The following is a 27,543-nucleotide window of genomic DNA, read 5'->3' as shown; positions in this document are numbered from 1 at the left end:
CAACCTCTGTGCAGCTACTGGTGCAGGGGCGGCACTAACAAGTTACGGGAGGTTGATACGTCAGAGCAACTGTGTCGTCCGCGGAAAAAAAAGAAGTGAGCTGAAGGGAGTGATTAGACGAGCGAGGGTGAAAGAAGAGAGAAGAACTGCTTGCGCTCACATGAAGGCAAGCGCGAGACGTTTGGAGAGCCAGTTGTGTCAAGCGGTTGAGTCGGCGCGCTTCAGCACCACTCCCCTGTCAAAGCCGGAGCCGGATCCGTCTTCTCATAGAACCTCTCTGACTGCTGCCACTAAGTGACGACTTGGGGAACCTCGAAGCTGGTAGGAAACATTTATTGATTTATTTGTTTGTTTATTTGTTTGTTTATATTTTACAAAAAATATTATCGCAATAAGGAGTACGATTCAGTGGCCGCTGACAATCTTATATGCTCAGTGATGTGACGAGTAGAGGCTGTAGTTTTTTTTATGTGAAAAAGTTTGTTGAAATTAGTTTTTATCAGAGAAAAATTCAAGTCAGAAAAAAAACCATGTTTATGTCTGTTAAAAGCAAGAGAAGCAATGCGTAGTTGTAAATATTGTAAAGCTACATTGTAAAGATTTTTTTGTGGGTATAAGTTGTATTTGTTTGCTTTTGGAAATGTTGTCCCTCAGGACGGGGAAGGGGAGAAAATTGGAAACAGACTCACCCACCCTTGAGAGTGTCCACTCAAATCTTTGCAAAAAATGAGAAACAGAACATTAATGCAATGCAGTGCTGCAGGAGACAGACATATAGAGATCAAAACATGGAGGCAATATAGTTAGAGGCCGGAAAGAGGCCGGGAGTACGGAAGTAGTTGTCTCAACACCAGATACCGCTTCTTCCAAGCAAGGAGCATTAAAAACAGGATTGAGTTATTCCGCATATTGTTTTTCCAGACGAATATACATCTTTTACGGAAGCCCTCCCTCTGACTAATAAATCACATTTGCACCATATAGTAACATACTGAGCATATAACTGGTTTTGCTTCTGTGGTATGAGGCATGAATCAGTGGATCTTAACTGAATGGCTAAAACAGCACTATAATAATAATAACAGCTATAAAAACAGCTATAAGAACCGTTTTCAATACATCACCTTTAACCTTTTCTGTGCACTGAATGCAAATGCAGCTGCCTGAGTTGTAGACATTTTCGTGAGGAGATTATTGATGGGCAATTATAAATATATATGCACATATTTTTTTAAATGTTTTTTTTTTTTGGACGAGATAGTCCATCTCCCGTTTCTATGCCGGAGTTGTATTTTGTAAGCATTTCTTCTTTCATATTCAAAGTTGCATTTGTTTTGTGATGTGAGCAACTTGAGACTCACTCAACAGCGCCACTGCTGGTTGGAGTTAAGTAATTCACGTCCTCACAATTCATTTGTCTGGTTTGCAAAGGTCAGCGGGCAGCAGGCACTCAGGTGGAAGTGGCATTTGAGAGCACAACCTCTGACTCATATTCTGTGAAGGGCACATCAGCGGAAGGGCAACAAGGGACACAGGAGTGTCTTTTAGTCCCAAAGTTGTCCACTTTAACGGTCATCTTAGGTACAATTCCAATCTACTCTATGGATAGTGGACCATGTGTTTGGTGGCGGATTTCCTCGTCTGGAGAACAGACAACCCTGTAAAGAAAGCTAGATTGAAGGCGCTTGTCTGTTTAGGTAACAAATAAAACATGCAGCTTATAAGAGTACCACCCCCTGGTGGGGAAAAAAAAAAGTTCTTTGCGAGAATGATCTCATTTGAATGTTGCTGCCAAGGGAGGTCTAATTGTACAGAGAAAGACTGTCAGATGAATTTGTCACGGTGGAAGCCGTTGAACTAAATATTTCTGCATCTTTTTTTCTGTCTGGTGAAGGAAACTTGGACATATTATAAATGTCAAAGATATAATTGTACCTTTTCCACACTCATCTCAGCAATATCTCCCTCCTCTGTGGCTTGACTTTGTTTTGCTGTTGGGAGTGGAAAAAGGTTTTGAGGCTACCCACCACTGTGAGAACCCTTTCTTGCTTAGTTTCCTCAACACGGGGTGCACCCTTTATCGTCGGGAAGCCAAAAAGTTTTTTCACCGCCACTGAAAAAAAGTCTTTGCTTCAAGAAGTCCCATTACTGTATGGAGTAATGCCATCTTATGCATGCATCCATCTTTTTATTATAGGGTGTGATGGTTAATTGTTCCACATCTTGTGCTCATCATCTTATCCACTCACTCTTCTTCTACCACGCTTTCTGGCAATCTGCCCTTTAAGCACTGCTCCCTCCATCAACGTATTGCCTGACTGCATTCCTCCCATTCCTGCTGGCTTCCTGTGACTTGAAGAGAAGTAGGCCTTGCTGGCCGCGAAGCTCCACCTTGAAGTCCTACCCATGTATTCCATATGTCGATTGTCTCCTCTTCACTTTTAGATTCATTGTAGAAATAAAATGCAAACTGGGCCTATTTGAATATTTGGGAAAGAAATATCGGGACACAACAATTACCGACTTATTTTGGAAAGTTCGGGAGGCAAATCTACTTTTTAGTTCAAAATAGTAGCCTGACATGCATGAGCCTGATTGTGTCAGCAATATTGTTGATATAAAGTGCGCCATTATATTCTGTCTGTCAAACGTTTAGCATTCAATTTGGAAGAACTGCCGTGAAATTCGATTGACTCGAACGGACAGTATCTCCAGTGATGCAGCCCACAGTTGATCGGAAGTAGTAGTTGTCGAGACAATGATGTTTTCTAACTCCAGTTGTCATTTTCCCCTTAAACAATTGAAGTGCACAATGGTCAACCTTGTGATGTTCAGGGTCAGTTCTGGGTGAAGTGTAATAATATACTGGCTCGGTTTAATGCCGTGCATTGTTTGTTGCTTACAGTGATATGAATGAACATTTGTTCTGGCGAAAGGTGAAGATTACCGCAACATCTTCATTGACAAGTGACAAGCAAATAAATGCCTCACCTAAAAAAAAAACAATTGATTTGAACATTTTTTACTTCTGAGACAGAGGCCTGCATCAAATAGTGAAAATCTGTGAGTCATTGTCACACCCTTAAAAAAGTTTATACTTAAGATGTGTTGCGCCACAAAGTTGCAGCAAAACACTACATTTGTCTAAATGATGCTTTCAACTCATTTCAACAAAGTTCCTCGGCACTAGAGCTTTTAGTATTTTTCAGCAAATAACAGCGTCAAGGTTAAAAGAATTCTGCGAATAAGAGAATTCGCAAATGCTGTTTGCACAATTGCGCCGGTTTACAGTATGCACTTAACCTCAATCACGTTTCACTCGGCTAAACCCAGATTTTTTTTTTGTTGACAGGTGCTTACTTAACTGACAGTTGGAGAAATGCTAACCTGCCCAAATAAGGACATTCCTTCAAATCAATGCTTTGTACTTCAATTTGACAACCAAATGTCACCATTTGAGAAAGACTTTCATTGTACACTGACTACACAATTCCTGAAATACACTCACCGGTCTAATAGTTTAACGTAATGACGTCATGATGAGCGCACCACCGCAACCTGCCAAGTAGGTTGTTGCTCCTAATTATTCTGAAAGGCGTTTCTATTCCGTTGCCAACCTTATTTGGCACATTGTGGACAGCTGTCACCATATTTGAACAAAAGGAAAAAAAAAAACCCTACAAGTTTGTCGAGTTCATTCACTGTGTTCAGATTGTAGACTACATGAGGGAAAAAAAAAACCGCACCCACGCAATTGGAGCATCACACTTGAGTGGATAAAGCGCTCCCGCGACAGGCTCACTCAAGGTGAGACTGCTCGTGGAGGAACACTTCAGGAACTTTCTTACAACAATTTAGTGATCGCTCAACCCGAGCACGAGCAGCAACCGCATTTAGATTGGACTGACTTGTCCGTTGCTGAACAAGGATGGATAACAACGTTAATATGACATTTTGTTTTTTTGTGTGACGTGATACTCTTTCACCGTAAATACGCCCGTCGGTTCGCCTCGTGCAAAAGTGGAAATACTGTTTTGAACTTCACCTTCAGAAAGGTAGGCGATGTTTTGTTGGTTTATTTGTCTATTTATTTATTTGTTTGTTTTAGCAGGTAAGATTTATGGAAAATGCTTTTTAAGGCTATGAATGAATCAAATACACGCTCTGTCTTTGCTTGATACTCTCATTGATATAGTAATGTTGTTTTATCCAATTTTTGTTATATTAAATATGTATTCAAGTTAACTTAAATTGAAATGTTCACATGGCCCTGCAAGTGTAATCATGAAAACAGAAAGTATATGGTTAGGTCTAAATACATTTGTATACTGCGAGTTGTTGTTTTTAACAATTTACACGTTTATCCATAATAAATTGCACGAAGGAAATGTAAATGAAAGCGATTCAGTACCTTAATTTGTGCACCCTGAAATGGACCAAAATTAATTCGGCAAATGAGTCAATGGTCATTTCATAGACAGGTTTGGTTAATTCCTCACATACATCATTCCCAGTTAGGCACATAAAAGGCCTGAAGGTGATTTGAAATGTAATGTTTACATTTGGAAGGTTTTGTTGTGAAGGCATGTGGTCAAAGGTGGTCTCAAGAAAAAAAGGAAGAACTGGAGCTCCACAGAATCATTTCCACAAGCCCTTGCTGGTTAGCAAGGTAGACTGAAGGTGGAAGAAGGAAGGAAAGTTGAGAGGAAAGTAGGAGGGAAGAAGGAAATTAGCAGGTCTGAGGTGGAAGAATAAAAAGGAAGGCAGACAAGCAGGTTTAAGGCTGATGGAAGGAAGGAAGGAAGGAAGTGAATAAATAACAGATGTGACTGGAGAAAGGAAGGCAGAAACAGCTGTAAGCAAAGGAAGGAGGAAAGAGAGGAAATGTGAACTATATTTTCATTTGTCTGACCCTGTATGTACACGTACTACATAATACAGGCTACCATTTAATGTGAATGTTTGGCGATAAAAATCATAAATGCTGTAAATTTGCTGTTTTCTTCCTGGACATTTCTACCCATAATTGGATTTTTTTCTGCTAGGCAACAGATGTTTAGTTGTATGATGTCAGAGGTTAAGGGCAGCTGTGTCGAATGCGTTTACATGAATATGACAAAAGCTTTTGCATGTCACACCCTATAAGCCCCTTAAAATGATTATACGCACACGACTTGATGCACGCCAACGTGCATGAAGGCCTACACCCATTAAGCAAGAGTTGATGGAATATTACTATGTTGTGTTGTGTTCCTCTCTGGATGGATGAGGTCATAGTTTGGGTGCCATCACCAAGATTCAACTTACATTAGTTTGGTGTTGTCCTCATCCAAGGATTTGACACCACTGTCTGCTTTCTGTTGCCTCTCAAGTTTCTCAGATCATGTGTTCCTCTGTTTATCGCTCACTAAGAGAAGATATCGTTGGTCCTTTGAATTGCTTGATACACAATCTGCGTGTGTGTGTGTTTGATAGGCTCGAAAGGAATAATAAGCGGCCTTTTTATTCAACGTGAGGCGTGTCACCTTACCTTAACTGTTGTCCTTTTAACTTTACAAGTTGTGAGCCTCAAGGGTTGTTTCTCGGAAGAGGTCTCATGTGGAGAGTGATGACAAAAACTGGCTTTGTCCATAAAACAGTGTTTTAGTGTTTGGCTTGATAAAATTGATCACTGAACTATTTTTATTTTCTCCTCTGACCCCTTTAATTCTGTTCTCAAAAAGATTCATGCCGGAGATGGAGGTGTTTGTCCTCATAAACTGTCGAGGTCAAAGTTCAAAATAAATTCAGTACAGTATATGTATGTTCATTGCTGTCCCAGTTCTTTCACCTTTCCATATATATCCGTCCGTCCGTCCATCCAGCCACCATTCACTACCATGTCCGTTGCCTTTTTTTATTTCCACAATCTACCGCAAAATATAAATCTCATATAGTCGTTGCAAGCTATCTATCTGGGATGTCTATTTTATTGCAATCTTTTACCAGGAAAAGACCGTTACAAGTCTCCAGTGTTTGCCAATGTAATCCACAGCAGTGTGCTGACAATAAGCGCAGTGTTCTGGACAGGCCATGGCCCTAGATCACATTTCCTGTTCCTGATTTAAGATTTCAACTCATATGACTGTGATACACTCCTCAATACACCAAAATAAGTTGACTTGGGTATTAGGTGCGGGAAACAAGATGGGAAGAATGAGCAATAGTGATGCAATTCGAACAAAGTCAGCAGCTTTTTTTTTTTTAAAAACTGCCTCAATGGCAGAATAGTTACCAGGTGTGGAAAAATGTATTTTAATCTCAGTGCTAAACTTCTCAAGCCACCCAATTTCTATACATTTTAATACTTTTGTGTAAAACTTGTTTTTCACAGTTTTTCTTTAAAGGCTCTTATGTAAACAAACGGACCAAATAACAGTTTACATCTGTTTTCAGTTCCAAACAGTCTTGTGTAAACAGCCCATCCAAAGGAGGATATTCTTTGTATCTCTACGGATCAACTTTTAACAAATGAAGATCTGTGTGTGTTGTGAGGCATCAATTTAAATCCTACTAAAGAGCACGCTAGCTTGTGACATTGTATCACGCCTACACGAGTTCATGGTGAGCTGACAGAACCTTACCTTGCTCAGCCCGCATAGCCTCAGGAACAGGATATCAAAATACTTGTGACTCATGTTGGTTGAAAAATGTGGCTGAGACAATGCAAACCGCGCACAGCATATGAGCTATGAAAAGACAAGTTTACTTTTGCTTGAATGGTTCTATGCCACTAGTCATTTTTCATATACTTAAATCATCGTAGTAAATCAGTTCTTTGCTTGTCCACCTTGACATTAGTTATTTATTTTATTCACCACCGTGTGGGTAAGACTCGCACAAACAATCCCAACACGTGGGCGTCAGTTGCTTTCAATGCACTCAACGCCACACGCTCATAAAAACAAATGCACCATCCACTGCTATTAATATGGCACCACTCACGCTTGCATGATAGTAGTAAATGTGTGTAGGACAACAGGTGATGCTAAAAATAAAACAGTGATGGACTCAAAGATGCACTCAGCGATACGGGGTGGGCGCCTTCCAAAGTAACAAACATTGTCGTTGGTTTGCGCAAACACACGCCTTCAACTGTTGCACACTTCGATCCTACGTATGCAAACACAAAGACCTGCTGTGTACACTCAAAAGGAGCAACTGCAAGCTATTAATATCTTGGACCCACACACACACACAAGAACACACACGTATGGATGCACACATTTGGAGATGGATACTCCAGCTGCTCGGAAGCAGAGGGACAGAATGTCCCCAGCAGCTGTGCATTCCTCTCAACGTAAGAATAGGGGGGAAGGCGGGAAACGGAGGGATTGGTGGCAAGTAGGAGGAATTGCTGTACCCAATGAATTGGATGTAAGTGGCTGTACGTTTGCATTGGGTGATTGATTCTCTCATATCATTCATATATTCTCCTGGTAGGCTTGCTAGTCCAAACAGGTTAAAACCTCAATGACGCAGTGTGCGCCGTATGTACACAAATAGTAACTCTCACTTAGCCTGAAGCCCGACACAGCGACTGAACTCCATCCAATAACAAAGTGGCATTCGCTTCAACCCAACAATAAACAAAGCCAAATTTACAGGCCGCAGCGTGGCTATAAATACAGCTGACAGACATCTGCACTCTCAAGCTGCAGAGATGCGCCAGTAAATCTATTCAACCAAAATAGCAGCTTCTCCTTGCCGAAATGAACCAAGAGGATGTTATGGTGCTGACTAACTTTAGATACAGGAAGTGCGGAAGTGTCTGTGTGTGTGCGTGCGTGCATGTGTGTGTGTGTCGTGCAGAAGGCCCACAAAAAGAGGATGGTTGCTTGTGAAACAAATATGCCATTACAGAAACCAGAGGTTTGTCTCCTGTTTATTTTTAGCACCACAATGCTGAAAATGAGAAGAGAGAGAAAGAAGCTCATTTCAGATCATTTCTAGATGTCTGGTTATTCATTCAATAATTTGATCATGGCAAAAACAATCCTATTCTGTTTTATGTTTATTATTTGAACTGTAGCTTGTAGCGTATATCACACCAAACTGATAGAATGGGCTTGGGTAGTCAATCGATACTGTGCCGATTTATTGGGCAGAAGCAGTGTTTGGTCAAATAAAGATCTTAATATTATTTTAAATCCAAGATGAAGTTACATAAAATGTTCACAGACTTTACATGCTTGAGTGCAGGTAATTCCTGCCACCCCGCCCTTGCTAATTACTCGGTCTCTCTGTTCTATTAATACAGCGCAGCCCTACCTTGTGTGCCACATGCAGGTAGGTCGTAGGCTATTTGTCTGCTTATGTTGTGTGACACGTTCCAGCGATGATCCATCCATTTTCACTTTTGTTCAACAAACAAGAGGCGGGCGACAACCACGAAAGGTCACCACCGGTCAATCGCAGAGCGCATTTTGTATGAAGCTAACGATTGACATTACGTGCAGTGAGACAGTGACAAATGATAGTTGAGAAAGTTGTGATAAAATTGATAGGTGCCAACACAAGAACAGAAGTGAAACCACGATGCTCGCAATCCACGTTAGCATGTACTGTAAATCCTGTTGGTCTCATTAACTCCCTTTATTATTTTGCTGCTTGCAAGCAGCGTGGGAGCGACTGTTGCAAACCTGAAACACCCTCACAGAGATGATTATTTCATCGTGAGTCAGTGTGACTGTTGGGAACTGGGCCCAAATGAAGCCGGTTGTGAGCATGAAATACAACGCTGCTTATGAGGAGAGACATTTACTGGAACCTTCCGAGGTTGACTTTGGACTGGAGTGTAGTGGTTCGCTCAGCTGACTTGCATGCAGCATCAGTTCTCATCCACTGGTACTCAGTCAAGTTCAGCCTTTGTTGTGCTTTTTCTTTCGTTAGACATAAATGAATTTTGTGTGCATTGTTGTTTTAACAATACAATTGTGGCTACTGTCTGGCAACAAAAAGACTCATTACATATATTGAGCAATATTGTCGATTGCAGCCATATGGGCTTGGTAAATTTCCTCGAGTTGCTTTCAAGTAACTTCAAGTTTCATACTGGCTACAGCCAAGTTGTGCTCTCCATTTTGCCGCAATTACTTTAAGACCCAATTTTGCTCATTCAGCGTAATTCTTCAAGATTAAATAATCAATTATGATGTCTATTTTTAATACTTCTATTTCCATATACTGCAGTAAATGTTCTCATTTTTTGCTTTTTTTTCCCCCCCTCCCAAGTCAAGTGTGATCTATCCTCAACATAATCCAAAAGGTTTAAAGTCTCTTTTAGTCCTGTCATGCAATATGTCTGCCATGTTTGTAAAAATAATGTCTTCCTCTTTCTGTTGCACTCCATAGTGGATGCCATCAGCAAAGGTCTTTCACTACCCGAAAGTGGGGGCCGGTCCATGGACCTAAGCGTCTCCCAGAGGGTAATTCATCCAGGCCGAGATTCGGCTATGCTGGCCCCCCACTGTCCCTTATTCCTGGGACCATTTAGCTCTCAGCCCTTCTCCCAGTTTCCTTACCAACAGTTGCAGGTATGCGCACACGTGCCGTTGACTCATCGCAGTCGCATTTCCTGTTGCGCGTACTCGATTGATTCTGCCTCCTTGCCCTTATTTGTTTTCATCACAGTTTTGTTCTTTCAGTACAACGCCGAACAAAGGCAAAGAGAGATGGAGGCTGAGAAGCAAGAAGAGCTCCAGCAGCTAATACGAAAGAGTAAAAACGAACAAAGTGAGTGTCTTGTGTTCTCTTCTTGTTAGATTGTTGACATTTGCTTTATCTGAGTCACAGATCACTGAATGTTTCCATACAAAAAGGGGATTTCCAGCCGTTCTTTTTGTTCTCATATAGCGAGGAAATTGCGTTAATACGAAATCTTACGTCAAACCAGCCAGATTGACTCAAGCTGTGCCCCTCTCACAGGAAATAGGCAGTAGCCTCGAGGGCAACTTTTCAAGTTGCCTTAAATGTTCTCGCTTTCGTCATTGTTCGGAAGAAACATTGCAGATTGTGCTGCTTTTCTTCATTTCACTTACAACTTATGAAGATACAGCCGCTGCTCATCCTGACATCTTCTTGATGATGTGGTCACGTTGACCTGCAGGTGCCGTCGCCAGTCCACTGGTGAGGCAGAAACTCAGAGAGCACATCATTATGAAGAGCCAGCCCAGCCATGACAGGGTCACCCCCAAACACGCCAGTCCTACACCAGGATACGGGTAAATCAAAACAAACCACAAACAGACTCCTATTACTCTATATTCATTGAACTGAATTTGTTTGGGTTACCAAGGCAACCACTTCCAGACATGTCCCCAAAGTCTCAGCCGTCCCCTGATGACATCCATAGTAAGGAACTGCGGAGAACAGGTGAGCTGTTGTTCCTCTCATTGTTCCTGGCCTGCAGAGCCAGAAAGGGAGAACAAAAATAATCTCCCAAGTCATGACAACAACAGTGACAGCGAGGCACAAAGAGCAAAACGGTTATGTAACAATGACTTGGGTGTTCGTAAAATGAACTGTGTGAGAATACAGAGCAGGTTTCTTTCACGAAGACAATGACAGGAGGAGTAGTTTGATCTTCTAGCACACGCCTGAAAGTACACTGAGCTAATCTAATTTCATCTCCTTTTGATTGTGTCTTTTGTGAACCAGACGCAATTTTTGTTTATTTATTTTTTCAGAATATTTGATTCTGAGCAAAATAAACATGTTATGCTATATTGACACGGTTAATGTTTTGTTTGTCCCTAGCAAACGTTCAAAATATAACATTGAGGTTAAATGCTTGACTTTGTGTGTGCGGGCTGTGTTGCCGAGGTACTTTGTACGTCTTTCATTTCTGGTTTCTTTAGGCTGCAATTCGTGGGCTAAATATATAGTTGCATGTGAGTGTTGTGTCGCGCACGTGTTTCCTTGCGTGTTTATGTCTGTTTTTTTTGTTTGTTTTTTTGTGTGCACGCAGTGTCTGAGCCAACACTGAAGTGGAAGTTAAAGAAGCTCATCAGCACAAGACCAAATCCATTGCAGAGAAAGATCAGTGCCCCTCCTGCTGTCAAGCACAGGACAGAAACTCGAGGTGGAGTATTTGCATCGAGCTGTCTTATGCTACGAACTTCTTTTTTATGTACACATTGTATATTGAGTTAAAAATGTTGTCTCTCAGACTCTTCACCCGGCAGCACCCCAGCATCAGATCGTAGCTCTCCTAATGACGGCCTCCATTCAGAGAATGGAGCCCTCCCGCTTGCTCACGAGGTACCGGCTATTGCTCCAGATGAGATCTAAATTTGTGATCTGGATGAGTTCTAGTGTTTGAATGCGCTTATGTGTTAAATAACACAAGCCTTTCAGATGCCTTTATTTTTTCTTCAGCTCTCGCTTGTCGTCATATAATTAAACAGAAATAGCCAAGAATGTGTGTACATGATACAGAGCAGTCCATGGTGGTACTTCCTGTTAGTCAGTGTTACAGTCCAACTGTTCACATTGTCCCATTTTAATGATAATGTGTCATATAAATACTGTGTGTATATTTACAGTTACCATAATGTACACAATTTTGTTGTATTGATAAACATGAATAGGATCTTTTTGTGATCATTCCTAAGGTACTTTGCAATCAATGTGTTCATCTGATACAGGCACAAAAGCTTCTGCTGAAAGATGGTCGATTGGCTCATTTCACCCTGCCCACCAACCCAACTGCCCGGCCTAATATCACTGCAGGACTTCCTGCGCAGGTGAGCCGGTCTTTCTGTGTGACAGTGTTGGATTGGCCTGTGAGTAAAATAAGAGCTGAGATGTGGTCATCTCTTGATAGGCCAAACCCAAATTCTTTGCATAGTTGATCTATTAAGGTTAGCAATCCACTGCTGTGTTGACAAATGTTAGGAATGTGAATCACAAGAAGTTTCCCTTTTGCTCTAGACATCTATCCTCCCATCTTTCAATTATCCACCTCTTTGTCCATCTAGGTTGACCTGCGAGTAGCCAGAACTTTGGCAGTATCAGCTCTGCCTCAAGTCTACTTACCCCTCGATGGAAGTTTTCCAGGCCAGGCTCACGGCCTGCAGCCTGTACTCATACTGGAGCCGCATACTGGGCTTGTGCACTCGCAACTCATCGCCTGTGAGTAATGAACGACTTAAAAAGTTTGTCCCACGGCAATAAATAGCTCAACATTTGCCAATCTGTAGATAACTGTGAATATTAGTAATAAGAAAGTTGTCTTTCCTCCAACTGCGTTTAAATACACTATGTACAGTATGCATATATAATGAACACAAGGGCTCTCTCTAGCGGCCGTTTTGTATTAATGCATGAACGTACTTCACTGGAGTACAGTTAGGTTTTTTTAAAAGTCTGTTTTTCTTCAGTGATAATTCTATTTACTATCCATGATTCAATTTTATTGGAACTAAATTCTGTCTAACATTTAATGCATTTTTATCATGATATTCAACTTGCTTTTCTTATTTGTTCTGCCCCTCCTCCTATTGTATTCCCGTAATGTTATTGCCCAATGTTCACAGATCAAGGTTTGAGTCCTCCTGCTCTGCAACAGCGACCTCACTTGACCTCTCCTACAAGAAAGGAAGGCCTCACCGCCTTTTCCTCCCACAAACCCTTGGAGCGAACACGCTCCGAACCGCCGCCCTACAGTCACGCCGTGCCCCTTCCTCTGCACGCCAGCCTTCAGTGTCACACTCAGCAATGCCACAAAAGTGGGCTGGAGAGGTTTAAGTTGAATTCCCTTCTGAGAAAGGTGAGCGGTTGGAGATGCACGTGCACTATACATATACAATATATTGTTGAGACAACGGAAACATCCTGATACCCATTGAGAATCCTCATCTGACACAGATCCCATCAGAGGACATGGACCTGGAGGAAATTGGATCAGAGTCCGGATCCATGTGCGGCTCAGAACCGAGCTCGGTTTCCGAGGACAGCTACCTCAGAAGGCAGAGCTCTGCCAGTGCAGACTCCGTTTATGACACAGAGTCCACCACCTCCTCACGGGAAAGCCTGATTGAAAACTCGCATTCTGTCGGTCAGGTAAATTTGATGCTGGAAATGCTGTGCTCAAAGCAACAAGCGATATGCTCACTGTACTAAACAGCCACGATGAACAATTTGTCTGAAATCCCAAATTATATTTGATCATTTTATTACTGTTATTAATTATCAATGAAATTTTATCTGATGAAGGATTTACATCAATGATGAGCGTTGAGCTGAATTTACCGTACATGCATCCTCGAACGTTTCTTTGAACATAAGGGGGCGCTATAGCTTTAAAAACAACTGTCAACAGTTCAAGACAGGCGGAGGTTAATTTTCAAAACATTCAGAGGAGGGAAATTCTATGTGATCATTTGTCCTTCACATGGCTTGCTGATGTTCTATTTTTATCCTTTACGTGGGAATCACAGAGGCAGTTGGTCCATCGTCCAGCATTTCACGTGGACTCGCCTAATGTGCCTATCCTGATGTGGCCTCACCAGCCTTTAGTCCGAACCCAGTCGTCTCCAGCCTCAACCTCCCTGCCACCTCTTCACAATGCATCCACAAGCGTGCCCGTTTCTCTGTCCAGTCCTGCTCCAGATGTCAAGCTGCACTTCACCACTGGTGAGTCGTGCAGGGGGAAAAAAAAAAGAAAAAAAGCACAAACTATTTTTTTTTTCTATGCCTCTCAACAATTCCTCTTTGTTCAAAAATTTCGAGCTCTTCAAAAATGTACTTGAACGCAGAACAGTTCTTCTGCTTTATGATTTAAAAAATTAACACATTCAGTACACCTCAAATAGTTTAAATGCCAACTAAAAATTATTTAACACTAAAAGGGTGTTTTTTGTTTCAAAGCTGTTCATTTTGTTGCTCTGAGAATCAAGCTACCTCACACCAAGTCCAAGTCGTCTGTGCCATGTTTATTGTCCTCAAACTTGCACGTGTACATTGAAGTGGCTTTGGCCAGGAACTGGTGTGGCTTTGTGGTAAATCGCAAGGTGGAACCACTCACCATGCTGACGTTCTAGAAATCCAACCCTGGAAGTCTGGAAGCTGCAACTGGCATTTATTTGGCTTTTATGGCCTCCGCTATAACTGCACCAAATAAAGAGCGATCAGACAGGAGCGACTTTGGATAGAATGAGGACAAAATTAAAATGCCTGGTCACTTTTACTCACAAGTGACAGCTTGTGTATTTTCATAGTGGTGCTGACACAGGATCTGGCCCACCCACTGCTTCACTGGAATGGGTTAAATGTTCACTGTACATTAAATGTGACAAATGAAGTGCCAATCTGTGTGTGTGTGTGTGTCTGTAGGTATAGTTTATGATGCTCAGATGCAAAAGCACCAGTGCACCTGCGGGGACAACAGCAGCCACCCCGAGCATCCCGGGAGGGTCCAAAGCATTTGGTCCCGACTGAACGAAAGAGGTCTGCGAAGCAAATGTGAAGTATGGACGCTTATCTTTGACTCGATCACATTTGCAAAGTCATTTTTTTGAGATGTGATGTCAAAGCTGTGTTCCGTTGTCGTTTTTCACCCACCTGTGTATTCCTGTGTCTATGTGCGCTTCGTAGCATCTCCGAAGTAGGAAGGCCACTTTAGAAGAGCTGCAGTCAGTCCATTCAGAAAAACATGTGCTTCGCTACGGCACCAACCCGCTGCACCGCCTTAAGCTAGACAACCCCAAGTTGGCTCGTAAGTCTTACAAACATTAACTGACATCACTGCATCCAACAGAATTTGAAAGCCCGTTTTTAAGAACAACATCGTTGACCAAAGTGCAGTGACATAAATGATCATTCAAATCGGAATAATAACATGATGATTGAATATGATCAATTTCTTCTTGCAGGAATCTTGGCTCAACGTATATTTGTCATGTTACCATGCGGAGGAGCGGGGGTGAGTGGACTCAGGAATCTTGGGACATTTTTGCGTCCCACAAAAAAGTGTCGTTTGGTTAAGTAGTTTTTGTGCGCAAGGAAAAAGAGAAGGTAGTTTAGTTCAAACTTATTTGGCAGCAGAGATGGCAAAAATAATAAAAAATATACTTTTTATGATAAAGGCTCATGAAAAAAAATGTCTGTGGAGCAGTCAACATAACTTTGAAGGCAATTATTTGAAGGAGAGGGGAGGGGGGCTGGGTGTCAGTCGATAAGACGACTGATCTGCCTGGATTTCCGGCCCAGGACTTTGCTTTGCGAGTTATTGGAACAAGATGGCAGAGTCTATGATAAAAGAGATTCCTCCGAATTCATTGTTCTGCTTTGGGACACGGCCAGACACGGAACTTAGAAATAAGTCGTGTCCAAAGTGGCTGAATGTTGACTTGAATCAGTTTTGCGTTGAGAATTTGAAGACAATTTAAATCTTTATAAATGAATCAAGAGTTGCATTTAATTGCGTACTTTATATATAATGTTCATTTCATGATTGGGTTATTTTTCTTTGCTGACAGGTTGATAATGACACAGTCTGGAATGAGCTTCACACGGCAGCAGCGGCTCGTATTGCTGCCGGCTGTGTCATCGACCTGGCGCAGAAAGTGGCGCAAGGAGAGCTGAAGGTGCGTCTTTATTATAGAATAAATTGTCAATGATGACATTCATGCAAGAAGTCTGAACAATTATAAGTGGCAGTAATACTTTTACTTATACTAATACTGTTTTACTTGTCTCGTCGTTGTCTTAAAATTAAATGTCATCTTTTAAATTCTTCCTTAGCCAGTATGCACACATTTAGAACGGCTTACTGAAAACTAAAACTGTGACAACATGCTGCTTGAATTGGTTGTGATTCTATATTTTTTCTCATATCATTATAATTTGCAAACTTTTGCCTTTAATAACTGTACAGACAGTTTTTTTTAAATGAATATTTTAATGTTCCTGCCGTTCGTACCAGCATAAAAATTTAACTAAAATAGAATACAATATCTACTCACCCTTGGAAAACACATTATTTACAACATTTTTTTATATTAAGTGCTAAATTGTGCATATTATACTTTAAGTTTTATAATCAAATTCAGTGAGAAGTCTCATATTTTCTAACATTTCAAGTACAAAATTAATAATCCATATTAATTTTGCCCCTCAGTACGTATGTAGTTTGCATATGGTATTTCTAAAGTAAATATGTGTTTTCATGGTCTTCTCAAACATCACCTGCAGGTGTAAATACACAAAGATGTGAATCTTTTCAGAGTGATTCTTGGCACATCTCGGTCGAGGTGTTTAATTTTTTTCTTCTCCTTTTCCAGAATGGATTTGCAGTGGTGAGGCCACCCGGGCACCATGCCACACATTCCTCCCCTCTGTAAGCGCACCTTTTATTTAATTTTTTTTTTTTTTACATACTAACTGCGCTCCTGACTTGACGTTCAAGAGCAGGCATGCTGAGCACGTGTGTAGTTGGTTGGGTGTGCGCTCGATGGGTGGAGTGGATCTGTGACAATCTTTGATTGGAAGCATTTCGCCTCATGTTTGTCTGTGCCCTCAACAGTTTTTTTTTTTTTTTTATACGAAGACTGTATATAAACTATATCCTTCCATACTCAAACACACTCACACAGTTTACAACCAACATTCCTCCACTGTTTTTCACACATCACCATTTTTTTTTCCCGCTATAGGGAATTGCTCTGCCACATTCTGCGCTCATTCCTCATTACATCCTGTCAGAAATACTCTGTAAATCTTTTTGCCGTGAGCAGTGAATTTTATGCTAAGCGTGTTTCATTTTGTCACATAGTCTGTGGCCTCTGCATTTCTTTCAAGATTTTGGATTCAACGTGACATTGTCGTAGAAAAACATTTCCCATGGCACAAAAGGCATTCATTCCGAAAATATTTCCACGTTCGCGTGTCGAGGGCCGTCTGTGCTGTGACTGTCCCAACCTGCGTTCAATAAGCACCACATGATTTGTTTTAGAGGTCCCGACAGTCCACATGGTGGTTGTTTGATATTAATTCGCCGATGATATCCTGATAAACACATATGGCCTTCCTGTTTGTCCGCAGGGGTTACTGTTTCTTCAACTCAGTGGCCATTGCTGCTAAGCAACTCCAACAGAAAGTCAATGTCGGCAAAATCCTCATTGTGGACTGGGTGAGTTGCTACAACACGACACCGCTTTTGTCATCAGTCATCAATTATTCTTTTGTCACCATCTGTGCCCAGGATGTTCACCATGGCAACGGTACCCAGGAAGCCTTTTACAATGACCCGAGCGTCCTGTACATCTCGCTACATCGCTACGATAACGGCAACTTTTTCCCTGGTAGTGGACATCCTAATGAGGTATAGACTTTCGACTTTTTTTTTTTTTTTTCTTTTCCAAATGAAGGCTGTAGCAACTAAAACATGTCCAGTGGGATAAATTGTGGTCATGCATTCTGAGTTTAGTTTGAAATAATTACGTGTTCAAGGTGAGGGCTATGATTAGCCAAGTCGTAGTTCTCATCATGGGCTACAGCAAGTCCTTCAGAAATCACTGTAATCCTGAGCGACACAAATAAAAGCACTCATAGCAACCACATGTGAGAAGCCCTGGCACTTAAAACTCAAATTCACTAAGAAATAATTATTGAAGGTGCACAAATGCAGCTGCTCACATCCCTCATAAATCCGCCAATTAGGCCTAATGTAAGATTAGGGTGGAAAAAAGAAACCGACTATATTCCATCCAAAACTTCACTTAGGATCAGTCTTCCCTTAATTCTAAACATCATCTTTTGTAATGTCTGCATCACTCCTCTTTGCGTGTATGATTTTCCCATGTTTGAGCACGTAAGGATCGAACCCCATGAAAGGATGTGAACATGCGTGTATTTTCATACAAGCGCTGGAGATGCCAATGAAATCTGCCCGTGGTCTTCCCCGAAAATAAATTCAGCAATTGAATTCACAACCCATTCAATCCCACACATTCCTTTGTCTTCCCCCCCAATAATGAGCGTAAATGGTCAATGTTTTCCCATAAATCCCCCGACGAGGACGGTACATAAAACATTCGGCTGACTTGGATGTGGTTTGGTCTTAAGTGGCCCTTCAACCTCTGTTTAGCCGTGCGGTAAACCGCTGGAGTCTCACTGTCCCCTCGTGTAGGTATATAACTCACCATGGGGTAAGGTTGTGATGTCATAAGGCAGAGTGCTGTGTACCACACAGTGACTAGCAAAGTCCTAATCGATTCCAGCAACCCTTTCAACATGAAAGGAAGACACAGAACAGAAGAGAGCACGAGATACTCGAAGCAATCGTAAGAATTGTGCGACTTGGTGTGTGTGTGTGCGTGTGCACGCGCAAGCGAGTACATTACCAGTTGGCAGAGGATGGAAGGCCTCATGTGTTTTGCGTTTGTCCTGTGAACATCCCGTCCTTTGAGAGAAGAATGGAGTCAGGCGCTCCGCAATGCTCATCGGCATTCTTTCTTCCGTACGCACGCACGTTACCACACCTTATTGCCAAGAGGGTGTCAATCAGCCTCCACACGCTCCCTTCAAACTGACACATTGACTGATGGCAAAGGGCTGAGGGAAGAGCTAAATGGCTGTTAGCAAGACTACAAAGAGAGCGAGGAATCCTGAACCCTTCTTTCCAAAATTGGGCCTCCGTTTCCTTTCAGTTCCCTTGAGTACTATGTAAAAGTCAAAAGAGCTCCCTTGGCGCTGCCTAACTTTAATGATAGAGAAACATAACAATAGAAAGTGCACATTTAAATGAACTTTTTTTTTTATAATTTTTTTTTTTAAATGTGGTCTATTTCAGGTTGGCGCAGGGGTGGGCGAAGGTTTCAATGTGAACATTGGCTGGACAGGTGGTTTGAACCCTCCCATGGGTGATGCAGAGTACCTGGCTGCATTCAGGTAAAAATGACTTTTTTCACCATCAGTTCTTTACATAAGCCTCAAGAATACAGCTTAGAAGTACTTTCTTTATTTGTTTACCTCATGAAGGTTTTATCTCCCATGATAAACAAATTCCCAGGAATATTTACTATTGGCTGTCACGCACATCCTATTTTTTTTTATTTATCTTATTTTTCCCATCATAAATTTGTTTGTTCAGCTCAATACTGTGAAATGTTTCCACTCGTGGCGCACCACCAGATGATGAAACCGTATTTCAGATCAACATCCCGCTCACTTGGTGGGTGGGCCCCTCGTCAAAGGGAAAATGCTAATGAGGTTCCCCGTAATGATTAAAAAAAAAAAAAAAAAAGAGAGAAAGAAAGAAAGCCATCGGCCCGGTGTGCCGGCTTTGAAACACTAAGTCCAGTGTTTACTAGAGTTTAGAATGGTAATTAAGGAACAACTGGTTCTTTCCGGAGCAGCCGTTTGGTTTTGGTTTTTCACCCAGTACGGGGAAATGAAGAGCGTTTTCATGTGTAAAACTTCCTTAGCTAACCACAATCTTTTACAGTACTTGCAGTAACGTGTGGTTCTGGAGTCGGGGGGTGAGGTTCCTGGTGGCTGTACCAGAGCCTCAAGGGAAGTTGACATGACCATTTTTAATCACTTGGGCCATTCTTTACGCAAAACAAATTCAGAGTTGTACTCCTCCCACATTATTTCCATTGCTATACATTAAAATGCATTTGAACAGAAAAAAGTTGCAAGCTTAAAAAGTTTTGCAGTACCTGTGTTCGGTGTGTGCCTTTAAGAGGCGGAGCCTGACAGGGTGATGAGTGACATGTTGAGCTGGGGGGTGCTTGGTGGACTGAAGCTGCGTTCGCAAGTGAGCGTCTGGCCGACAGAAGCTCCTGTGTGAGTCTGCTCAGTGTGTTTATGGGTTTCACTGTTCTCCCAGCGTTTAATAAATGGCTGAAAAGTGCATCAGCGACTGTGGCGCTCCTTTCCCACATGTTTACGGTTTGTGTATCGTATAAAGTCACAAATTTTTATTTTTTATTCTAAGCCACAGGTAGTGAGGCAAATAGATCACTACATAATTTGCTAGCTTGCAAGCTACAGTCAACCAGTTGATCATCAAATTGTGCTGTAATTTAATAATTGCTGTAATTTCAACAAGAAGTGAGCAAGATTAGACATTCTTCACAAACTTCAAAGATTGCTGAATTACATTGGAACGTCACACCGCATTTGTTCTCATTAGGTGATTAGCGCAACGAGAAGCATAACACGCTAAACGGACACAATTTAATGCATCATAAGTTCCTGTTTATGTTGTCGGACCGCTGCCAGTTTGCATAGTTCAATTTGAATCCATTGTTTGGATGACAGGGTGTTCCAGACTTTTCTCACGATGGAGCGAAAAGCGAGCCAGACTCGGGTCGTTGGTGATGTGTGTCTGTTTTTGACTGCCTGTATGTGACAGGCTTGTGGTGGTGAGACTCAAGTACAATCAAGCAAAAGCTCACTTGCGCTGATCTGAGGTGTCATGATGTTTAAAGGATCACAACAGTGGTCCATATTTAAGGTCATGCAAGCGGCCGGTAGCGCTGTGTGTTCATCTTTCTCTGGCTACTGACACATCCCAAAGTGTGGAGGAGAGAAGAATACAGAGGAGGAGAGAGGGAAAAGAAGTGAGGAGGGGAAGGGGGGTGCAATTGTTAGAGAATCCAAAGGCGGCGTAATTAGGCCCAATGGATCCCAGATGGGTGGCTGTCAGTGACGTGAGAAGAGGGACGAGCTCCTAATAGGAACCAGACGCACGCAAACGCCTTTGAACTGCCGGCGAAAGAGAGAGAGAATCAAACGCGGCATGGGCCGTGTACGCGCTTTGGCAGCCGGCGAGGGAAGGAAGTCGGAACCGAGCAAAGTGTTCTCCCTGGAGTGCGCGGGGTGTCTCATTTCTACCTGTTTGTGTCGTAGGCCTCCTCTCCTGTTTTTACTCGTGTGCTTTTTGCACATGTTCGCACTCGAACTTGCTGCTCTCACCCATGGTCCCATCAAAACACATGACACGTGTCATGTTTCAATCATGTGTTTTCAAATTTTTGCTGAGAACCTGGAATTCAAAGTATTTTTACTTGGCTCTGACTTCACTTCAGTTGGCAACTTATTTCATCTGTGCAGCAGAGCAGCTGCTCCACCATGTTTGCTTTCAAATCTGGGCTCCACTAATTGATAGGGTGCGCCCGGACCATAGCGAATGTAGCTTTAGCAGTTAACGTTAGCTTAGTTTCCATGTCTTCATGTCCAAATTTTATGACCTGAAAGGACCTGAGATTTTGGGGTCCCATTGCTCAGTGAAGCGATATATGAAGTCATTCTGTGGTCCTCCTCAGAACGGTAGTGATGCCCATCGCCCACGAGTTTTCGCCTGACGTGGTGCTGGTCTCGGCCGGATTCGATGCCGTCGAAGGCCATTCGTCGCCGCTGGGAGGCTACAAAGTCACGGCCAAGTGTAAGACTCACCTACAGACACAAATACTCAACTGAACTGGATTTGACTTTGACTGTGCTTGTGCCCTACCAGGTTTTGGGTTCCTTACTCGACAGCTGATGTCACTAGCCGGGGGTCGCGTTGTTCTGGCTCTGGAGGGGGGGCAAGACCTCAAGGCCATCTGCGATGCCTCTGAAGCCTGCGTCAGCGCCTTGCTGGGAATGGAGGTGAGGGTTAGCGTTAGGATTAGAGTTACTATGTGTGTGTGTGTGTGTGTGTGTGTGTATGTCTTCGCATACCATCCGCTTACCATTGCCTGCTTGTTGGACCTCAGGTGGAACCTTTGTCCCAGTCCGTGTTGGACCAAAAGCCCTGCGACAACGCTGTACACTCACTACTGAGTGTAATCCAGGTTCAAGGTGAGAAAAAAAAACGATGTAAACAAAGCACAGCTGCTCGCATCAACATGGGAAACAAATGGGCATAATTTCTGGCAGATTCTCTTTACTTTAAATTAGGGTTAGGGTTTCAAAGTAGAGTTTAAAGCTAGGGTTAGGGCTTCAAAGTAGGGTTTCATACTAGGGTTAGGGTTTTAAAGTAGGGTTTAAAGCTAGGGTTACGGTTTCAAAGTAGGGTTTAAAGCTAGGGTTAGGGTTTTAAAGTAGGGTTTAAAGCTAGGGTTACGGTTTCAAAGTAGGGTTTAAAGCTAGGGTTAGGGTTAGGGTTTCAAAGTAGGGTTCATACTAGTTAGGGTTTCAAATTAGGGTTTAAAGCTAGGGTTAGGGTTTCAAAGTAGGGTTTCATACGAGAGTTAGGGTTTCAAAGTAGAGTTTAAAGCTAGGGTTAGGGCTTCAAAGTAGGGTTTCATACTAGGGTTAGGGTTTTAAAGTAGGGTTTAAAGCTAGGGTTACGGTTTCAAAGTAGGGTTTAAAGCTAGGGTTAGGGTTATGGTTTCAAAGTAGGGTTCATACTAGAGTTAGGGTTTCAAATTAGGGTTTAAAGCTAGGATTAGGGTTTCAAAGTAGGGTTTCATACGAGAGTTAGGGTTTCAAAGTAGAGTTTAAAGCTAGGGTTAGGGCTTCAAAGTAGGGTTTCATACTAGGGTTAGGGTTTTAAAGTAGGGTTTAAAGCTAGGGTTACGGTTTCAAAGTAGGGTTTAAAGCTAGGGTTAGGGTTAGGGTTAGGGTTAGGGTTATGGTTTCAAAGTAGGGTTCATACTAGAGTTAGGGTTTCAAATTAGGGTCTAAAGCTAGGGTTAGGGTTTCAAAGTAGGGTTTCATACGAGAGTTAGGGTTTCAAAGTAGAGTTTAAAGCTAGGGTTAGGGCTTCAAAGTAGGGTTTCATACTAGGGTTAGGGTTTTAAAGTAGGGTTTAAAGCTAGGGTTACGGTTTCAAAGTAGGGTTTAAAGCTAGGGTTAGGGTTAGGGTTATGGTTTCAAAGTAGGGTTCATACTAGAGTTGGGGTTTCAAATTAGGGTTTAAAGCTAGGGTTAGGGTTTCAAAGTAGGGTTTCATACGAGAGTTAGGGTTTCAAAGTAGAGTTTAAAGCTAGGGTTAGGGCTTCAAAGTAGGGTTTCATACTAGGGTTAGGGTTTTAAAGTAGGGTTTAAAGCTAGGGTTACGGTTTCAAAGTAGGGTTTAAAGCTAGGGTTAGGGTTATGGTTTCAAAGTAGGGTTCATACTAGAGTTAGGGTTTAAAGCTAGGGTTAGGGTTTCAAAGTAGGGTTTCATACGAGAGTTAGGGTTTCAAAGTAGAGTTTAAAGCTAGGGTTAGGGCTTCAAAGTAGGGTTTCATACTAGGGTTAGGGTTTTAAAGTAGGGTTTAAAGCTAGGGTTACGGTTTCAAAGTAGGGTTTAAAGCTAGGGTTAGGGTTAGGGTTATGGTTTCAAAGTAGGGTTCATACTAGAGTTAGGGTTTCAAATTAGGGTTTAAAGCTAGGGTTAGGGTTTCAAAGTAGGGTTTCATACGAGAGTTAGGGTTTCAAAGTAGAGTTTAAAGCTAGGGTTAGGGCTTCAAAGTAGGGTTTCATACTAGGGTTAGGGTTTTAAAGTAGGGTTTCATACGAGAGTTAGGGTTTCAAAGTAGAGTTTAAAGCTAGGGTTAGGGCTTCAAAGTAGGGTTTCATACTAGGGTTAGGGTTTTAAAGTAGGGTTTAAAGCTAGGGTTACGGTTTCAAAGTAGGGTTTAAAGCTAGGGTTAGGGTTAGGGTTAGGGTTAGGGTTTCAAAGTAGGGTTCATACTAGAGTTAGGGTTTCAAATTAGGGTCTAAAGCTAGGGTTAGGGTTTCAAAGTAGGGTTTCATACGAGAGTTAGGGTTTCAAAGTAGAGTTTAAAGCTAGGGTTAGGGCTTCAAAGTAGGGTTTCATACTAGGGTTAGGGTTTTAAAGTAGGGTTTAAAGCTAGGGTTACGGTTTCAAAGTAGGGTTTAAAGCTAGGGTTAGGGTTAGGGTTATGGTTTCAAAGTAGGGTTCATACTAGAGTTAGGGTTTCAAATTAGGGTTTAAAGCTAGGGTTAGGGTTTCAAAGTAGGGTTTCATACGAGAGTTAGGGTTTCAAAGTAGAGTTTAAAGCTAGGGTTAGGGCTTCAAAGTAGGGTTTCATACTAGGGTTAGGGTTTTAAAGTAGGGTTTAAAGCTAGGGTTACGGTTTCAAAGTAGGGTTTAAAGCTAGGGTTAGGGTTAGGGTTATGGTTTCAAAGTAGGGTTCATACTAGAGTTAGGGTTTCAAATTAGGGTTTAAAGCTAGGGTTAGGGTTTCAAAGTAGGGTTTCATACGAGAGTTAGGGTTTCAAAGTAGAGTTTAAAGCTAGGGTTAGGGCTTCAAAGTAGGGTTTCATACTAGGGTTAGGGTTTTAAAGTAGGGTTTCATACGAGAGTTAGGGTTTCAAAGTAGAGTTTAAAGCTAGGGTTAGGGCTTCAAAGTAGGGTTTCATACTAGGGTTAGGGTTTTAAAGTAGGGTTTAAAGCTAGGGTTACGGTTTCAAAGTAGGGTTTAAAGCTAGGGTTGCGGTTTCAAAGTAGGGTTTAAAGCTAGGGTTATGGTTTCAAAGTAGGGTTCATACTAGAGTTAAGGTTTCAAATTAGGGTTTAAAGCTAGGGTTAGGGTTTCAAAGTAGGGTTTCATACGAGAGTTAGGGTTTCAAAGTAGGGTTTAAAGCTAGGGTTAGGGTTTCAAATATAGGTTTAAAGCTAGGGTTAGGGTTTCAAACTAGGGTTTCAAGGTAGGATAAGGTATGAAACCCTACTTTGAAACCCTAACCCTAGCTTGAAACCCTAGTTTGAAACCCTGACCCTAGCTTTAATGGCCCTCTGAAAGAAGCTATGACTACAATGTGGCCCGTGGAAAAAATGAGTTTGACACCCCTTTGATTTGATTCTTGATGGGTGGGCAGGCACTCGTGTTTTTGTTTCCACTGCTCCTTCTTTTGGAAGAAGTGTTGCAATTAAGGTATCCAAAGGTAAAAAACAAAAGCCAGGTTCATCTTTGGATGCTTGGTGGAGACATTTCAAACTGTAAAAATGTTGCAGCAAACATTGCCTATGTAACATAACAAATCATGTCATGATGTGAACCGTTTAAACCTGAAACGGATTAATTTGTATTATTTGTTTTGGGTAAAGTTTCCTACAGGAAATCGAACAAATCCAAGCTCGGCCCGCGTCCCAGTATCGTTCCTTTTCTATCGTCTATAATTGAATCTTCTGAGGCGCTCACCTTCTTCTTCTTCCTCCCTTGTCACCTCTCCTCCTCTACGCCCTCGGCGCTCATCCCTCCCTCCGGCCATCCCACACACGCACACACACACCCACACAAATTCACCCTGGCTCCAATTATCTTCAAACACTTCTCTGGCACACGACCTTCACAACATCCCCTCCTGATTGCACACAAATGTTATCCCAACCAAATTAGATTAATTAAAAATATTTGCAAAGCCACAAGAATGTTAAGCCTGTGATTTAAGCCCGGGGAGAAATATATGGGAGTTGTATTCTCGCAACACATTGGCCTGATTGAAACTTCCTCTCAATGTGTGTCACACGCCCTTTCAGTTTACATTTCTGATGTTATCAACAAGGATATTTAGAGTTTGAATGGCGCAACATTAAACGGCACCGAGCAGATGACAGCCAGTCATCTCTCTCCCCCTCCCTCTCCGTTTCATTCGCGTCAGGTGACTACTGGCAGAGCGTGAAGGACTCTGCGGCCACAGTGGAGCTGTCCTACCTGCAGGCCCAGAGGCGGTGGCTGAGGCGAGACTCGGACAGCGACGCCGTCGACGCCATCGCCTCGCTTTCCATGGGAGCTTCTGACAGGTTGGTGGAATGTTCACGTAAATCCACATATACTACATCTGCAAGATAAGCCCAATTATTTTCAGTCAATTGGTAAAATGGCCGTCCTCCTGAGATGGACAAAAACGGGCAGATCTTTCTGCTTATATCCATTTCCACAGAATAGCATGTTTAAACTAGTGGGGGACGTGCAGAAAATATTGTGAAAAATATTTTGGACTTGGCTTCCCTTATAGAATGTAAATCATCCTGTTTCCTGTCATCTGGCAGCCATCACTAGCTGCTAACGTGTTGTCTCTTTGGACAGCCTCTTATAGCGTTACGGAGACAGCACAAATATGTGCAATTAGCCTAGTTTTGTCATGGAGATGTAGATTTTAATGTTGTATTGATTGATTGTACCTGTACTGGTTTATAGTTTGATGAATCGCATGACTCATAACCATCCTTCTCGTTGAATCAGGAAAAATGCAGCCAAAACGCCAGAGAAAAGTCATTCCACATGAAGAGGGAATCTTCGGAAGCAGACTACCTTCTTGCGTTCCTCAATGGAAGAACACACACGTAAAAATGCACACACACAAATGTGCCTGTGAAGGAGAGCAGACATCCCCTTGTGATGATCATCGAAAAGAAAGAATTCGTTTTGCACTATATACTGTCGTATGTTGACAGTTTAGGGCTGATTGTGCTCAGATATTCAGACGGATTTTTTTTTATCTGGTCGAGCTACAGTGATTTATCATTTTTTTTTATTTTCTCGCTTGGCCTGGATGGAGTGTTTTTGACCAAGCCCCACCGTCATGGCATCATAATCTGCAAAGCCTGAATGCGGCGTGACCAATCGAAGATGATCGATGTCATGTTTTCAGGAGTCCACAGTGCACATGCCCTCCAGGACAGGGGCTCGCTAAGACTTGATGGTGTCGAGTCAAACTTTTTTTTTTTTTTCGTACCTATGGATGAGCATTCCTGCTGTATTTTGAAAGAAGTACTCAATACTTATATGTCTTCACTAACTCCGGCACTGCCACCGAAAGCCTTTGCGATTCAGCTGACTCGTGCACACAACTGAACATTGTAACTCAAGCTGAGCCCGTTTATTACAACAATGTGCCGACGATGGACTGGCATAGCTTTAGGAAGTTTGTGAATGTTATTTTCCCCGAAATGTTGAAAAAGAAATCCCCATCTCAAAGAAATAATTGTTTATTTATGCAGCACATCCTTTGAGGTGCTCTTGTATGTGACAATGTGTTGTTTTGACTACATTGCATCTGATCTTAATTTCTTTGTTACTATCAGGTTGTTTGTGCAGCCGTAATGCTGTCAAGCACATTAATAATGTTGCTGACGATGTGAAAACAAAACCGGTCGCCCTGGTTTTTTGGGTGGCTCATCAAGCCATTGTTACCATGTTGACGTTCACATCCGACACATCTTAATCACCTGTTGTCTTAATGAAAGCTTATTTTTGTACATAATGACAAAGAACAACCACCCAGTGTGCTTACTTAAAGAGACCAAATGGTGAAATGAAGTATCTGACCAAGCTACGTGAAGGACACGTTGATATGATGCCTTTTTTTGATTGTCTGCTTTTTAATCTTTATACTGTTGGAAAAAAAAGAATCAATTATATTCATTTGAAAAAGTTGACTCATTGTGTTCTCTGATCAATTATTTCTATTCATAAGAGCACCACTTTTTTATTTTATTTTATTTAAAATCGAGATAAGATTCTGTGCTGACCATTACTTCTACTTTTATTTTCAAAATATTGATTTAAAAAAAAAAATTAACCTAAACATTATTAGATTAAATTTTAAGCA

General features: G+C 41.9%; 1 protein-coding gene across 3 annotated transcripts; it reads left to right on the top strand.

Moving 5' to 3' along the window:
- Positions 1–27,370, top strand: LOC119123012 (histone deacetylase 7-like). 3 transcript variants are annotated; one of them, XM_037251770.1, is made up of 25 exons: positions 1–321; positions 9,394–9,575; positions 9,687–9,774; positions 10,148–10,262; positions 10,337–10,413; positions 11,009–11,122; positions 11,210–11,301; positions 11,688–11,786; positions 12,021–12,174; positions 12,579–12,811; positions 12,910–13,104; positions 13,482–13,677; positions 14,377–14,510; positions 14,638–14,758; positions 14,916–14,965; positions 15,522–15,629; positions 16,326–16,381; positions 17,086–17,173; positions 17,246–17,365; positions 18,836–18,933; positions 21,318–21,436; positions 21,509–21,642; positions 21,750–21,834; positions 25,591–25,732; positions 26,175–27,370. In XM_037251770.1, exons 2-25 carry the CDS (start codon positions 9,444–9,446, stop codon positions 26,215–26,217), a joined length of 2,793 nt encoding a protein of 930 aa, XP_037107665.1. In that variant the 5' UTR covers positions 1–321; positions 9,394–9,443; the 3' UTR covers positions 26,218–27,370. The 3 variants fall into 3 exon arrangements, with proteins under 3 accessions (XP_037107665.1, XP_037107666.1, XP_037107664.1); XM_037251771.1 differs by lacking the exon at positions 1–321 and adding an exon at positions 3,750–4,055; XM_037251769.1 differs by lacking the exon at positions 1–321 and adding an exon at positions 8,753–8,886.
- The last annotated feature ends 173 nt before the right edge of the window (positions 27,371–27,543 follow it).

The sequence above is a fragment of the Syngnathus acus genome, chromosome 5 (assembly GCF_901709675.1).
Source record: "Syngnathus acus chromosome 5, fSynAcu1.2, whole genome shotgun sequence".
Classification (NCBI taxonomy): Eukaryota; Metazoa; Chordata; class Actinopteri; order Syngnathiformes; family Syngnathidae; genus Syngnathus; species Syngnathus acus.
This window is presented reverse-complemented; position numbering and strand designations above follow the sequence as displayed.

What these genes read in the sequence shown, in the direction of transcription:
- LOC119123012 (XM_037251769.1), top strand. Translation starts at nt 8,862, where the DNA reads ATGCAGCATCAGTTCTCATCCACTG. An exon ending in AAAGAGTAAAAACGAACAAA is followed by an intron (nt 9,775 to 10,147) that starts GTGAGTGTCTTG and finishes GTTGACCTGCAG; the next exon opens with GTGCCGTCGCCAGTCCACTG. An exon ending in GCCACACATTCCTCCCCTCT is followed by an intron (nt 16,382 to 17,085) that starts GTAAGCGCACCT and finishes GTTTGTCCGCAG; the next exon opens with GGGTTACTGTTTCTTCAACT.